The sequence below is a fragment of the Hylaeus anthracinus genome, unplaced genomic scaffold (assembly GCF_026225885.1).
Source record: "Hylaeus anthracinus isolate JK02 unplaced genomic scaffold, UHH_iyHylAnth1.0_haploid 11981, whole genome shotgun sequence".
Taxonomy (NCBI): Eukaryota; Metazoa; Arthropoda; class Insecta; order Hymenoptera; family Colletidae; genus Hylaeus; species Hylaeus anthracinus.
This window is the reverse complement of record NW_026534329.1, coordinates 783,679-796,019: the sequence shown is the minus strand read 5'-3', so window position 1 is coordinate 796,019 and position 12,341 is coordinate 783,679. Positions and strand designations below refer to the sequence as shown.

At 46.5% G+C, this 12,341-nt stretch overlaps 1 protein-coding gene across 1 annotated transcript in view; it reads left to right on the top strand.

Annotated features, from left to right (window-relative positions):
* LOC128885298 (protein O-mannosyl-transferase TMTC1-like) overlaps positions 1–12,341 on the top strand; it is a 152,811-nt gene that overhangs the window by 93,315 nt on the left and 47,155 nt on the right. The window contains exons 4-6 of the mRNA XM_054139278.1: positions 249–380; positions 1,184–1,256; positions 5,530–5,633. Of these exons, the coding sequence (XP_053995253.1) occupies positions 249–380; positions 1,184–1,256; positions 5,530–5,633 (309 nt within the window). The remainder of the gene's footprint in view (positions 1–248; positions 381–1,183; positions 1,257–5,529; positions 5,634–12,341) is intronic.

The following is a 12,341-nucleotide window of genomic DNA, read 5'->3' as shown; positions in this document are numbered from 1 at the left end:
TGATTTTTATTGATAGTTGAATCAGTCTTATCCCTTCTATCACCGTGTTAACTCCTTGAACTTGCAGCCAAAACTCTGATCCAGACCGTGTATCTTTGCGTTGAAACAACGCGTTGGAAACCTCACTCTTTTTTCCAGTTATGAGGCTTTAGTGGCCAGGACAACAAGTGTAAACTGTTGTTCTGGCAACAATGACCGTAACAGCGAACCGCATTAAATGAAATCTTTCGGATTTGCTTCTGTTCCAGGCAGCAGACGGCTTACGTGTGGAGCAGTGTGTGCCTCGGGGCGCTGTCGATGTTAGCCAAGGAAACCGGCATTACTGTTTTGCCTCTAAACCTTCTTTACGACCTCTGTCGCTCCTGGCATTCAATCAAGAGGTAAGCGTTTAAGCGTCCAGGTCGTAGAACAGTTTGGAAACGCGACACGTGCCTTCCGCTAATAAATTACGAAATAAGAAGCTACAATGTCTGACGGTGAGTCGTACCGTCGCGACTCCCAACTTTACGCGACTGTCCTTGTCGAGGTTCGTTTGTTTATAATGAGACTTTAGCAACGTTCGAGGCATAGTTGCGACCCTGGAGGATACACGTATTTATTCTCTCTTAGAAAAGAGTCGCCATTGTCCAAGTTCTCGAATCACTCGGTATACTTATTATATGGGGCAAGCTCGTCGCGTCGTGAATGTTTATTTGAACTTTACTTCGCGACGACTTGGCAGTCTCGACAAACCTCTCATACTTTATTCCGCGCAACTTCAATAGCAATTTCGTGCTCGCAACCTCCTTCGGATGTCGGGAACAATGAAAATCTTTACTTTCTCCGAGAGCGCAACAAATAAAGCACATTCAATTGACGGTCATAAACTTGCCGCGTTTCGCGGAACAGACTATTCAAAATTGACGACGAACTCGCGGAATGAGCGCGGGGTGAATTATCCTTTCGGATCGCGTCGCGACTGCGGACTTAAAGCACCTTTAAAAGTAGGATATAAAATCGCATAACCGACGCGACCCCTCGAAACGTAAAATGCGAATATCCTCTGAGTGCTCGTTTGCGCGCCTGCGCGCTGAAAGTAAGATTTGTATGCGGTGGATTTGCATAACGAAGTCATTTCAATCTAAATAAAGCGTTAAATATTACGACCAGCTGGTAAATAAACGTAATAAATGCAATATTCCAGATCTATTTTCGAGGCAAGATGGAACGACGATTCGAGACACTTTTCTCGACGTGCTGCGGCTCTACTCGTTTCGGTGAGTTAATATCATATTTCTATGGACTACTATAAATACCGCGAATCTTTACGTCGCGTTTTCACGCAAATCCGTATCCCATCGCGTTCGACGACCGTTAATGCCACGTAAAAGCCATTGTGCGTCGCGAAACAAAGCGTGAAACGGAAACGGTTGGGGCGAACCAGTCTCGCTGCGATCGACCGTAACGAAGAAACTTTCGCGAATTTTCAAAGCGCGTCGAACAAAACCTACGTTCGTATTTATTCCGGCCGTTTGCCGCCATCACTGCCCGTGTAAACGACCCCCGACCATAATTCCGCGGAAACAGTACGAACGTATATCAAGTTGAGAATGTTTTCGAGCTCGGTGGCATCGATTGCCAGCACGCAATTTCAATTTTATTATCGTTCCGTCGCGCATGGCCCGGAATTTCCTGGACGGTGTCTCGAGAGCGAAGGCGATCCGGTTTCAACGAGGATAAATGGATAAATGGATCTGTCGACTTTTCCCTACCGCTCGATTCGTTTCTACCCGATGGAAGTGTAGACATTGTCGGTAATACAATAACGACAAACCTGTTAAGGTGTACCGCGTCGCTCGTTCTTCCGAAAATAGCGCAGGGCTTCCACGCACGATTGACTGATGCATTAGGGAACATCCACACTTCAATAGGGGGAACACTGATTTAAATGACAACTGTACACATCCAATTGTTCGAGCATACAACTTACAAATCGCGTTTAAAGATTTAACGTCGCGTCGAACAAGAGTTTCCAACCGTCAAGAAAATCCCAAGCTGTGTCTTGAGCTATTCGCGAACAGCCTCAAGATCCGCGTCGTTAATTCTTAACGACCGATATCTTCTTCTCCTTTTTTTTTTTTTTTTTTTTTTATCATCGACCAGTAGTTGCTGGTCGCTGGAGTTCGCCGCAACTCAGGCCTTAAGTATGTTTAACGATCGTTAACGCAGATACACTCGTCGCGGAGAGTTTCCTTTTACGATGGCGGAAAATAAACTGCGTTCCGCCGAATTGTTAGGCAACCACGGAAACTGCCTAGGCCGCGTTATCGCGATGTTAGATGGTCGTACTTTTAAGAGACCAACGATGAAATACGAGACCGGAACCGGAGGGGGTTGGCTTGAACTTAACAACCAAGTTATTTCTATACGGAAGAGCGCCGTTTTCTGACGTAAACTTGTGCTTGTTGGCCTGTCTTCAATGGAGTCGTTTGTCGGCGAAGGCGTGTCTATAACGGAAATAAGAGAATTTATTGGAATGCGCGTGGTAACGTTATGAAGTATTGGAAATAAGGCAGAATAGAACTATTGTGGATATCTCGATGCGCCAAGAAACGTAGATAGTAACGAAACTTCGAAGCGAAGTTGGGCAAATTAATTTGAGCTACATACTCGCGGAAATAATTGTTAAACCTATTGAATACACGCCAAGTTATTCATACTGCCTCCGCAATGCTGCTCGCAAGCTTCCCTAAATCAACGGGAACCGTCTAAGTTCATATTGATTCAAGAAGCTTCCGCGACACCGTGGTAAACATCATTATTCCAAATCGCGCCGTTGCTAATTAATAACAAAGTGCATTGCGCAAGTGATTAATTAGTTTTAATTAAGACAATGTAACGACCGTACAACGATCCGTACGTCATAAATTATGCGTAACAGTCGGTGTTTGAGGCGGCGAGCTTTATTAAAGATTCATTGATTTAATTAACGACTGTATCGAGCGATACAGGCCGGAGTAACATTGATTATAAATCATCGTGAAACGTACATACTCGACATGACTGTCGTACATGATATAGCATTTTATATTACTTAAGGATTGGTTGTTTCGCAAATTAGTGTCGTACATGGAAAATAATGGAAACGTATAAAGTATCACGAAGCTGATAGGAAACCAAGGGTGCGCACGGAATGTAGTTTGACCGAACACGAATCCGAGTTATGCTAATTTATGTCAAGAAACGAGGGAGTCGTGCGAGCACAACCCTCGTGCAGGGTCCCACGCACACTTCGCTCCCTCTACACCCTCCTCGTTCTTGTTACCTATTGCCACTTACGCGGTTCAAGATATGTCCTTTACGAGAGAGTTATTTAACATTCTTTTCCCTCGACAGATGCGCTGCATTTCAAAAACGAAGAGTTTTACTTTAAGGCTTGAAACATACTAAAGTAATTGTCAGCCTTTGGAGCAACTTTCATCATCGGAACTTTGCTCTCATTGAACGAATTATCAGTTAGATGGAAGTGTCTGTTTGCTTTGGTCGCGCAGTATTAGCCTCCGGATGCAGCCGAAGGCACGTTATGGTCGCTTGTAACGTAACAGCCGTAATCGATAAGCCAATACATTACGGACGCACATTGTTGACTGATTCTACATCAATTTGCCCGTTGTTAGTCGACTGGTTTACCGCTCAAATCTTACCTCCGGGTTTGGAATTATCTTCGGGCCGTGGGTGGGCACAATTATAATTTCATACGTCAAGTTAACACGTCGGTGTCGCGTCATTCGATAATGGTTTAGCTCGCTAACAGAGGGAACGTTTAAGCCGTCAATTGCTCAGCTGCCGATTCGGAAACGTGAAAGTGCATTCATTTATTTTATAGAATCGACGAAGCAGAAATGAAAATTGTATGATATTAAATAGATATTTCATGGCGCTGTTTTTCCACTCCGAACAAAACTTACTGCCATAAACGGAACGTAAGTCTCGCGGCATCTGGTGCAAAAATAAGACGCGCATCCCGTGGGCTGATCCGACCGCATAAAAATATGCGTACACCGTGCTCCGCCGTGAAAAATATATTCTCCGTCGCGTCTAGCTCCCGTTATAATACCACTCTGGGGTGCCACCAGGATAGCTAACAAGAGAGAAATTCCAGGCCGTATGGGTACGGCGGCGGCGCGGTCCGCCAACTCTGACGTTTCGTGCGCATCAGATATTTACCGAAATTGAATTTCCGTCTCGTTCTCCCGTGTTCCACGGGTCACCGGAACGGTCCCATGGCATAATACAATATTCCAGCGACCCTCCACCGCACGGGCAAAGACGTCCTGGTAGAACGAGAGGCGGTGTTCTACGTCGTGTACACGAGACGTTGAGGACCGCGTCGTGTATCGGAGGTAGTGTGTACACACGTGCGACGGGTTTGAGGAGGGTCGTCGTGTGTTCCCGATGTCATGGCACGATCGAAGAAGATATGAATACCTTGGATTGGCAGATATTGTCCGGTCCACGAACCCTTCCGGAACCTACTCGGCGCGTTCAGTTGTAGAGGAATCCTGGCGAAGACAGAAAGAGAAAGGGTTGATAGGGTTCTCCGATCAAGTGGAAGGGTAAGGCGTAAAGAGTGGTCTTCGTCTGGGAATGAGAGACGGGCTGGACGGCTATTGGGTTAGCGAACTGCCGTCGGCGTCGGAACGTGACGGAAATGCGCTGGAGGACGTCCACGTTGACCTGCGTGAACGCGACACGACTCGACTGCTATCTTCTTGAGGCTAGAGAAATAAATTGTTCTCTTTCATCGTGGTTAGCTAGTTAATGGAGGGAGAGGTATTGCTGCTGGTCAAAATTTACGCCCCTGGCTTTGATACAGTTGATAAGCTGTCACTAGGACCTAACGTCTAACAAACCTCTATGCAATTTAGTTCTAGATGCATAAAATGGAGCTGTACTAAGTGCGTACAACCGTGCCAGGCGGTAAAGTTCAGCGTAAAATTTGCAGCTTGCAACCTCCTTTCTTGTTTTCCGTTTCTCTAGCTGGCTAATGAAAGCTTCGAATGGTTCTAGCAGTGTAGCGAGTCATCCAGTCGAGAGTCTTCAGGAAAGGCTGTATGTAAGAGACTTTTCCGCAATCTGGATTCTCTTTTGTTTCCTTCTCATTCATCCTTCGAGCCGTGTAAACGCTAGGTAGAAAATTCGCGTTTTGGAGTCCAGGGTGCAATAGGGAAACAGCTCATAGAACATTCGAGTGTTTGCAGAAAGCGGGAAGCGAAATTACGTTCAATGTACTCGAGGGTGCTTCAAAAAATCCAAATATTCCTTGTTGGCTAAATAGAAACACAAAAATAGTATGTTCGTACAAGTGTAAGGTTACAATATCACACAGTTTGAATTAACTAGAAATTGTTTAGTTATATCGGCTTTCGCGTGGCGATGGCGATACACTTGCAACGCTTGAAGCATAACCAAATAGAAAAATTGCTGGGCAAACGCGAGTCAGAAACCATTCCAGGATATGCGTTAATAAAGGATTCCTTTTATTTACAGTTCGGTGTGCTGTTGGTTGTACGACTCGCTCTCCTTCACGGCGCTTTACCCAAGTTCTCACCGCAGGATAATCCGGCAGCTTTTCATCCCTGTTTCCACGTCAGGTGAGTATCCGCATAAGTCCTTTATGTTACGCGAGCAGTACCCAGGTTTACGATTACAATGTTTCAAAACTCATACCGATTCTGGAAGCATGGAAACTGTATACCATTGTCGTCCACCCAGAAGCAGCGCGACGGATAAATACAAAAGCCATACACGGAAAACGGGAAACACGGCAGTTTTTACGTGGACACGGTGAACACTGTTTCGCGTGAATTATTTTTACTTTGTTTTACGATACGCTTTACGTAATCGGATTGAACAACATTCGGTAAGTGGGAAATCCATAACGATGAGTGGAACGTACAGGATATTTACGTACATAAATAACGTTCTACTCGTGGCTGTTTCCTCTTCTCTTTTAAAGATTCATCGTTAATACTATTTATAATGTGGCGCAAATCAACGAATCAACGAATAGAATTGAATTTAACTTTAATTATTCTCCTCTTTGGGCTATGCCCGGAACGATATTTCCGTTCCGAAGTATTGTATTGTTCGTAGCACAACTCTGCAATGTACACCAGGGTTAAGAATGACAGTCTGATACAGAGTCGAGCGCGTATACATAGCTGTCTAGAATTCCTGGTTACGACTTGGAACGATAATGGCATTTCCAAGCTAGGTGAGATATCGAGTAGTCCTGAAAGTTCAGTTTGGAAAGCCACGCTGTTTTCCACGAGAAAGGGATCGAAATAAAGAGGAAGGCGTACGCGATGGGAGCCAGCTTCCGATGCACGCCGAAAAATTCTGAAATATACGACTCGATTTTACGGTCCGCCGGACGTGTCCGGTGAATCCGACTCCGCTATCTCCCCAGAAGACTGACGATATCGACTGGACCCCAGGTACCCATCGCGTCGCTACGAAGGAATATGTCCTGGTGGTTTACGCGAGCGGGAAAATAAAACCGATCCCGATGTAACGCTCCATTTCAATATCTCGATACGACGCGATACGCTTCCTCCTCGGTCCAGGGCCATTCGCGTTTCACTGGATACACCGGAACGGGCCACGCCGCTTCCGTCGCCATCCACGGAAGAATTATTGTATTATTCGAGGAGATGGAGAATGTGCTCCGTTTTCAATTCCGCATTCGCATTTTTGAGCGACTGTTTGTCACGTATGGTGGATGGGACATTATTCGACAACGAATGACCACGGAAACTGATAACGCGATCGTGTTCCCCATTTGGGGGTTGTTGTTGCAAACTCGCAGGCAGGAGGCTCGAAGAAAAATGTTTAAATACTTGTACGGTATATTCAAACTTTTCATCGCTCAGTCTATATTTTTTCGCAGAATAGTTTCCCGGCAAAAACTTGGGTACATTGGGAAAAACGTTGCTCGTTATCCGTCGATGGGAGAATCGGAGAGCAAAAAATGGCGGCTTTACTTAGCAAAGGAAGCGGAGAGCCGGGAAAAGACGCTCGATAATTTTAGCATATTGAAATATTGTTTCGTTCTTTTCGTTCGGTTCCGCTGTATCAGCGTATCGGGACGGTCGCGTTTCCGCCTTGAACTCTGCTCTCGTATTTATTCTTTCTTCCCCGCTGATACCGCTCCCAGGCTTCGGGTTTCCTTCCTTCCTTCCACGGTCTCGCTCCTTTCTTCGTCGGCGGCCAACCGAGCGGATCGACGGAGGTCGGCGAGATCCTGGCGGGGTTAGAGATGATATTATGCGAAATACTCTCTGCCTGGCTTCTGGGAACCAGCCCGGAATACTTTATGAGATGTATAATTTGGCCGGATGTATCGTCGTTTCGCGAAATAAACGACCATTCGAGCCTACAAACTAACTTTCTAGGCGTCTCGCCTGCTAAAGTGTCTAGATGCGGATAGTAGCCGCGAAGATTAGGCATACGCGTTGAAGACAAAGACAAAAATATTACGGTGAACTTAATACGAGCGAGAAAGTTTTACGTCTGGTGGTATTGTCACGTCTCTGTTCGACGATTTCGCCGGTGGCTGGCCTCATATACGTATGCGCACGTTGCGGGCCGACACGTGTCTCGGGGATGACGGTGCAAGTCGTGGAAATTCGAGCACGGTATTTCGTTTTTCCTAGCGTCCGTTAATATCGCTCGACCTAGAAAGATTTGCGAAATTGCTTCCCCTCCCGGACGATATTGATGAGACCGGATGGTCCCGCGTGGCTACTGCTTCGTTATTAGAGGATAAAGAAACTTGGAGAACTCGCGAGTTAACGCTGGTTATTTCAAAATGTAGAATTTCATCGCTTCGTTATTTTCGGAGCACTTTAAATAATATTATCATCGCAAAAATGCAAACGTCTGGGAGAGACACGACGTCGGGGACATTGAAATGGTTGGACAGTTATTAATCTCACGTGGTAGCAAGCCTATCTAACGTATCTCGTTTCAGCGACCCGCAATGTTATTATAGCTCCTCTATCGGCGCACAACGCGATGGTTTCGCGTAAAATATTAATGACAGCGAGTAGCCCGCGTTGGAAGCCGGTTCAATGTGTTCCGAGTGTTTCGCGTATCGAACAAAGCCCTCGTGAATTTTCACGGGGATTCCAGTTTTTACCGGCTCAGCTTTGGTAGAGAATGGTATCACCCAAAGGAAAATAAATGATCGTCCAATTGAAATTGGTTTTTGGCGGAATTGACGATAGAAACGTATGGACGCATTTCGAGAGGTTTGTTCAAGTTATGGGCTTTCGTTTCTTTTGTGCGTCCAAAGTTTATCGATTCGCACTCGTATTAAGATCGCCAATTGTGGGCGATCTAACACTGTATCGTAAACTTTGTCGCTATCGTGTTTCGATATTTAGATGATTTATCTAAAAGAGTAGTAATAATGTTTCATCAAGCTCGAATCAAAACTTGTGGTAAGACTACGCATAGACTACGCCCTTGAAAGACGTAAAGCTGTAGAAGCGCGAGTTCCTCGCGGCCAGAACATGAATTCTTCCAAGAAGAGAAGGACACGGATGTGGAAACAACAAAAGCAATCGAAAAATTTACGTGCTGTCCGGTCTCGGTCCCGCGAGAGCCGAGAAAATTGAAGTTTACTCGGCACTGGTAGCCAAAGTTTGTTCATAAATTACACGGCGGCGTTGTATTCAGAGCGTATTCGTGGCGAGCTGCGAGCACAAAATGCCCGGAGATTACGAGACGTTGACGAGACGAGCGAAAGACGACTCGAGAACGGCGTTGTCCTCGTCGATCGATCGAATCGAGCGTTCGAGTTTGCGCTCGCTCATCGCCGCCGGATAATCCGTTGGGGTACGCTAAATTCGCGGATCCGGTTTCGCAACGACGATTAATTCTCGCCCGTTGGGAAGTTTCCACAAAGAGACGTCGCGAAACTCGTCTTCCACCGCCGTCGACGAAAGTTCCCCTTCGCAGTCCATTTATCAGTTTAAGGTGTCAGGCTTGTATCTCGCTAAGTGAAACTCTCTTCTTTTGCACCGGGATGTCTCTTGTCCGACTGGTATCCCGTTAACGAGTGTCGCGAGCGTAAATTGAGCATGCCGGGTCACGGGGGTCTCAACCCGTCGAAAATCACTTGTTAAATGACAGCCCCGTAAATTACGTTCTGCGGATGCCACGGGACGTAATACCGAGGTGACCTAGATCGGACCTGATCCCTTTCTCCGTGCAAACCGCCTCGGAAGAATCGAGGACTGTACACGCGAGAACCCATCATCTCCAGAAATGAAGATTTTTCAGGAAATAAGAAAACGCCTTTTTTCTTGTTAAAGTAGAGAGATTCTTAGACGGAAGTAGTCGGAGCTAGAGATGAGTAGTCTTTGAACTAACGTCTTTGATTCTTGCACGATTCGCAGGAGGAGCGTATAGGATAAAAGAAAACCAGAAGTTAGCAAGGAAATCATACCGTCTACACGGGATCGTGGATAGGCGGAGAAGGCGGAAGGGGTAAGGCGTCGAATCGTTACGCGTAAATTTCCGGTGGATGAATAAATTTCGTTCGATACAACGAGAAAAATTTATTCGCCGTAAAAGCTTTTATGGCAGAAATAAAAATTCTCCGCGAACAAATTCTTGCCGCGAGAAAGATCTGGTTTTATTCCTTTCACGCGCTTTTCCTTCTTTCTGTCGTTCTTGCACCGCTCGTATGACGCACTGGCGCATAAACAGTTTGTCGAATCTTTTGTGTGTACGATTCTCGACTCACGAAATATTTGAAAAACTGTTTTACTCGAACAAAGAGTTAATCGTGTCTAATCTCTGACTCGAGACCAGCCCTGTGACACGGCACAGCGATCAGTAGTCGGAAGAGAATTTAATATTCGAGGATGGTGTTTGAAAGACCGCGCAGTAAAGCGAGAAGCTACAGAGAAACGTCGAGAGTACGAAACAACAGCAAAAGAATCAAAGCTCGGCGAGTGCACTCGTGAAAAGCATCTTCGAGCGTTGATTCAAGCACGACTCCCGAATTTACGATTTAAACGGGTACTTTTATACGCGTGTATTCAGATTAACAGATTCAAGCACGAATTCATAGACGCCTCTTTCTTTCACAAGACCCTTCCCATAGCCAGTTACCTGCGTTCGTCTCGCAATTTATGTTACCATTCGAGCACCTGCGGCGCTTCTCCACGCGAAATTTCATTTGGCGACAACTTGGCTCGCGAGATCGCAACGAGGATTACGCAGCAGAATGGCCAGCCGTAGATAATTAACGCTAATAATAAATTTCTTTCCTCGCAAAGCTCTTCCTTAAACGTTCTCTCGACGCGTACAATAGATTCCGCAATTAAGATTTTCCGGGCCGTCTGCGTGTATTGTTCTTGGCAATTAGAAGAGCGTTGTCCGGGCTCTTTGAAACGAATGAATCATATTTTTATTCGAACATTTGTTTATTTAATGCGAGGTAAGTTTTAAAGCAACCTAGAGGAATGTACTTGTCTTTTTTCTGTTCGTTTGATAATTTTACGGTATCGATTGATAATTGTAATATCGAGGCGTGGGCGGGGCAATACCGTTTCTCACAGCTGCGCATTTGAGACGCCCAGGTGATCGTCAAACGCGAAGCAATTAAAGCGGTCTCCTCGATCGACGGCTCTGACAAACAATTATACGGACGAGCGGGGTCTAATAAAATTTGTCGATGCTCCGGGAAACGCGACGAGAGACACTTCTAGATAACGGTGGGGCGTACGGACGGGCGCGTCGATTCTGCGATTTCCACGAAAACGAAGAACAGTCGGTAACGATAACGTCGTTAGACTATTTCTGCTTCTGGATCCCCAGGGGTGCGCGCAAACGCGGAATGTCCCGTGGACTGAAAATTCCGACGCGCTAGAGAGATAAAGCGTCCCTGACAAAGGTAGCGTGACGACACCACTGAGTGCACGTAATTAGTTATATCCGCAGGGTCTAGCAGCGGTGCTCTCCAACGAGTCCCCCGCGGTAGTAAATTTTATACTTCGCGACGGAACAAAGGAACGAAGATGATATCAAACAGTTTTTGCGACTTTTTCCGTGCCACGCAGCACCGTTCGTCCCCGACATCAAAGAATTAGCGACTGTCTCGTTATTGGGGCTTTTTGTGCCGTTCTCCCTTTTGCCCATGGAAATCTTATTTTTGACGTCGTCCCTGTGAATGGGACATGAAACACCGCGTAAAGCAGTTCGCGCGACAGTAGCTAATGGTGACTTTCTGCCAGAATGCGTGTTCTGTCTTCTCTTTGTTCGCCGCGGCCCTTCGGCTGAGGGCGACGCGTCAGAGGGAATAGTTCAACTGACGGGCAATTAGTCTCTGAGAATGAAGTTACACGAAGATGGTTGGTATTTGGTAGAATAGTTTGCAAGTTTTTGATAAACAATAGTCAGTGTATCTGTATGGAAGCTACAAATTTAGATGACGAGTCGATTTGTCGCAGATCTTATCGTGCGGTTAGCGATTTTCCGCGCAAACGCAGCGGCAATCGGTGGTCCTCGAGCGCGTGACGACCTCGCGGACAGACAAAGGGAGACGCGGTGGAACAGGAAAAAAGAGCGCGGACGAAGAAGTTGACTCGTAGAAAGAAACGAGTGTCGGCTGCACAGTATCCAATTAACCGGTGCTCGAGAGAAGACAGTAGTAGCTTGGGGGCTGGGGATCGCCTACGGACATCTTGGCCTACAACTTTGTCTCCGTTCCATGGCTCGTACGTGCGCACTCGACTCGTCCGAGTCGCGTTTCCACGGGGCGTTACGGTTTCTAGTGCGCGGAAGGACTGCTTAACTCCGCTTGGTTGGCTCTCGTCGAGCATCGTCGAAACCTACCTTGTTCCAACCGTAGCGTTTCGTTCAAGGCTGTGTGTTAGTTCGAGCAAGGATCGCGGAGACGATTGCAGAACAAATGATAAATCTCATTTGCAAACACGGCGATATATTTATTTACGGGGAAGCTGCAAAAGTATCATTTCTCGGCGTGACGTTCTCGCGTCTGCGTTAGGGTTGCCGACTGCCGCGTATATCGCAACGCCCCCTTCGCACGATATTAAATCCTGGTTGACTGCGACGTACGCAGTCGGGACATGAATGTAATATCGTGCTGCACGGTTCAGGCGAAGCGACCGTGAATGGTCTAACTGGCAAATTGTAGGCGGGAGAGGCGGATTCCTCTGTTGACGTGGACCGGAATGGCGTGGGCGACACAGGAATCGACAAGGATTTCTGTAGTTTCGCGTAAAAGTGGACTATGAGTTTAAGATATCTGTAACCTGCAACCT